Source organism: Carica papaya, chromosome 2 (genome assembly GCF_054855325.1).
Source record: "Carica papaya isolate Zhongbai chromosome 2, ASM5485532v1, whole genome shotgun sequence".
NCBI classification, from domain to species: domain Eukaryota; kingdom Viridiplantae; phylum Streptophyta; class Magnoliopsida; order Brassicales; family Caricaceae; genus Carica; species Carica papaya.
In genome coordinates, this window is record NC_142310.1 from 7,595,029 (window position 1) to 7,599,061 (window position 4,033).

At 37.9% G+C, this 4,033-nt stretch overlaps 1 protein-coding gene across 1 annotated transcript; it reads left to right on the forward strand.

Moving 5' to 3' along the window:
- The first annotated feature begins 601 nt into the window (after positions 1–601).
- Positions 602–2,074, forward strand: TEM1 (AP2/B3 transcription factor family protein). Its single transcript, XM_088213064.1, has one exon. It carries the CDS (start codon positions 738–740, stop codon positions 1,839–1,841), a length of 1,104 nt encoding a protein of 367 aa, XP_088069190.1. The 5' UTR covers positions 602–737; the 3' UTR covers positions 1,842–2,074.
- The last annotated feature ends 1,959 nt before the right edge of the window (positions 2,075–4,033 follow it).

The window sequence follows — 4,033 nt, forward strand, 5'->3', positions numbered from 1 at the left end:
TAATAGAAATACAAAGTAATAAGTTTTATTTCAGAATAATGTTGGATGAGGTTTGTCTTAAATGTGTCTCCATCCAATCACACTATTTTTATTACTGTTTATTTATGCGTAATACATCGGGTTTTGGTAGCTGATGAAGATAAAAACCATGTGTATGAATGTTAATTACTTTGTATTTTGAGAAATAAAATATAATTAGAGATAGAGGCCATGCTTGGTGGTCAGCAGGGAGCAGAAAAAGCTCAGGGGGGATGAACTTAACTAAAACACGGTTCGTAGTCATGTGAATCCCATCAACTTGGCTAAGGAGGGACCCACCTCACATACACAGCCCACAACACACACATACTATTGACTCTCTCTCTCTCCATGAATCTTCCTTACCATCCCCCTTACTGGGTTGACCCACCTCACCCACATCTCCATACACACCCCCTCCTCCTCTCTCTCTCTTTCCTTTTTATTTATTTTATTTTATTAATTATTCCTCATAAAATCCATACAAAACTAGCAAAATAACAACATTTTATTACTTATAAATTTATATCATGCCTTTGGCCTATCCCCCCCCCCCCCCCCCCCCCCCCTATATATACATAACCAATACACAATCACACTCTTCAAACCAATTACCTCATATATCCTTTCCTTTCTTCTCTCTTTTTGTTTCTTACTCCCATTTACACAACAATCAACTTTACAAAACCAGCACTTATCCATCGTATCTCATCCCCAATATGGACGCCAGCTGCACAGATGAACAGAGCACCACCAGCACCGACTCTCTCTCTGCTTCTCCAATACTACCCAATTTCTCTCCTTCTCGCCCCACTAAATCCCCCGAGAGTCTTTGCCGGATGGGAAGCGGAACAAGCGTCGTCTTGGACTCCGAGAACGGCGTCGAAGCCGAGTCCAGGAAGCTTCCTTCTTCCAAGTATAAAGGCGTTGTCCCTCAACCAAACGGACGATGGGGTGCCCAGATATACGAGAAGCACCAGCGCGTGTGGCTCGGCACCTTTAACGAGGAGGACGAGGCTGCAAGGGCATATGACATAGCCGCCCAGAGATTCCGCGGCCGCGACGCGGTTACCAACTTCAAGCAGCTCTCTGCCGACGACGACATCGAAATGGCTTTCCTCAACTCCCACTCCAAAGCCGAGATAGTCGACATGCTGCGCAAGCATACTTACAATGACGAGCTCCAACAGAGCAAGCGAAACTACGGCCTCGATCCCAACGGCCGCCGCTTCTGTTGCAATGGACAGAACGGCGCTGGCGGCACCCTTTTCGGGTCGGACCGGGTGCCCAAGGCCCGCGAGCAGCTCTTCGAGAAGGCGGTGACTCCCAGCGACGTCGGGAAGCTGAACCGGCTGGTGATACCCAAGCAGCACGCGGAGAAGCACTTTCCTCTGCCGAGCGGAAGCGCGTCGACAAAAGGCGTTTTGTTGAACTTCGAGGATGTGACGGGAAAAGTTTGGAGGTTCCGTTACTCTTATTGGAATAGCAGCCAAAGCTACGTGTTGACGAAAGGGTGGAGTCGTTTCGTGAAGGAGAAAAGCCTGAAAGCGGGTGACGTGGTGAGCTTCCAGAGATCCACAGGAGGCGAGAAGCAGCTGTACATTGACTGGAAAGCAAGATCAGGGTCGGGTGAAATGGGATCGGAAGAACCAGTAAAACAGGTTGAGATGGTAAGACTTTTCGGAGTCAACATTTTCAAAATACCTGGTAATAGCGCTGTTGATACCATTGGTGGTGGATGTAGTAGTGGTAAGAGGTTGAGAGAAGTGGAGCTCTTATCATTAGAGTGTAGTAAGAAGCAGAGAATCATTGACGCTTTGTAACATTAATTTTCTATATTTTTTTTTTTTTGCCTTTTTGGGTCTTTTAATTTGTTGTATTTGTTGATGTTTGGGGGAGAAGAAAGACGGAGAAAGGGGAAAGAAAAAGCCAGGGGGGGTGTAGAGATGCAACTTGTAACAGATATGAATTGTATATTACAAGACAAAAAAGCTGAAGAAAGCTGAAATTAGGTGCAACAAATTTCAAGAAGAAAATGATAACCCTTTTTTATATATATTTTTCTCCTTTTTCCAAATTGTTTCTGTTTATATATATTTGATTTAATTAATTAGTAGGCTTTTTGGAGAGTTGTTGCTTTCCCAAAGTATGTGTATGTTGACGAACTATAATGCTTGATGGTAGATGTACACATAGATGATATATGTAGAGATTAGAGTGAAGCTTTTGTCTTAAAAAGAGTGGTGGCGATTTGTCTGAGAAATTAAGAAACATGTGTACTTTGGCCTCATGAATGACATGTTTATCATCTTGCTTTTTCGACCAACACCAGATATTTTAATGATGCATCATCACCAAACAGCCACTAACCTTTTTTCCTTTATTCCCACTGCCAAGCCCAGTTTTACCACTTTGCTTCTCTCCTCGTTTTGGCCCATAATTAGACCCCCCCAAAAAAAAAAAAAAAAAAAAAATCCAACACTTGAAGCTACGGTAATGGTTAATTATTTTATGAAAGAACCAATTAAATAGAAGGTAGTTTTAAATTTATGGTACACCCCCTTGTTCTTACTTTTAAGGTAATTTTAATTATAATTTTATTATTGTAATTTCGCTGTAAACCCCTACAATAGCAATAAGCACAAATAATTATTACTTGCAAATTTGAATATGAATAAAAAAAATAAAAAAAAAAAACCCTTTACTCTGCGCTATTATTTTGGTGGTATGGATCAAAGTAAGTGTCAGTTTCTCTTGGTTCGCAGACGGATATGTCTGTACTGCAACGACTGTATTGCATACACCCTTCAACAGCTGGATTATAAAATTGGTGCCGTAGAACCATTCAACTCTGCTGCCTTTAGAAAAATGATTCTTGCGATTATCCCCCTCCCCCCCCCCAAAAAAAAAAACTATGAAGAAAAATAAAGATTCTCATGGAGATTTAGGTAGGTGCATTATTATGCCAAAATCTTGTGATGGGTCGTCAAGATTCACATGTATATTGTGTCTATTACAATTAATACACAATCCTTCAATTTTACTAATGACAAACAACTTCATCTAATAATATATATATATAGCTCCTCAATATTTAAGTTTGTATCTTCTAATCCCATATAAAATTTTAAACAATTACACCTCTTCCATCCCATATAAAATTTAAATCAAATTTCTAATCTTCTATGGTGACTGATATTATTATAATAATTTAAAATTTGAATTTTTTTAATAATTATAACTAATAATTTCAATTTCCTTAAAATCGCACAAGTTGACATTTAATTTTTCAATAGTCTTTGGAATTTAACACGTTCAAAGTGGTTAATTTTGAAAATATAAATGCATCCACAAAAAAGAAAAAGAAAAAGCATATAAAGATATGATTCTCAATTATTAAGCGGTGAGTTCTCTTACGTTTACGGTTTGGTCATATATGTATATATATATGTATCTATATATGTATGTAATATCTTGATTACTTGACGATTTCCACATATATTCGTGGAAGGTTCCAAGCATGGCGATGGTGGTCTGTGTGGAAGGAATATTATGAGTTACGTACATGTGATCATTAGTTAATTAACTAACTATATATTATATATATATAAATATATGCAGTTGCATCGTTATCTTTAGCGTTAAGATTCATGTATCTCATGCAAATTTACAAGTTAATATGCGTTTATAGGATATGTATGCACATATAAAGATATTTGATCAGCTGAAGATCTGATATATATATATATATATATATATATATATATATATTCTTAGTTGAAACTTTAGAAGTCCTAGTCGCGGGCGATGATCAAGTTAGCACGTGATAATTAATTAATTAACTAACTACGAAAACTTTAAATTAAGAGTCACTAATTAATTACTAATTAGCAAGCTGTACATCTAGCTGCCTCCTTAATTTTCACCAACTTGATAATCAGTCTTTATTGAAGACGCCCTTAGTTCGTAAATATATATATATATATATATATATATAAACTGACCAATAAAACGT

Excerpts from the sequence above, each read along its gene's own strand:
- TEM1 (XM_088213064.1), top strand. The coding sequence starts at position 738 with ATGGACGCCAGCTGCACAGATGAACAGAGCACCACCAGCACCGACTCT.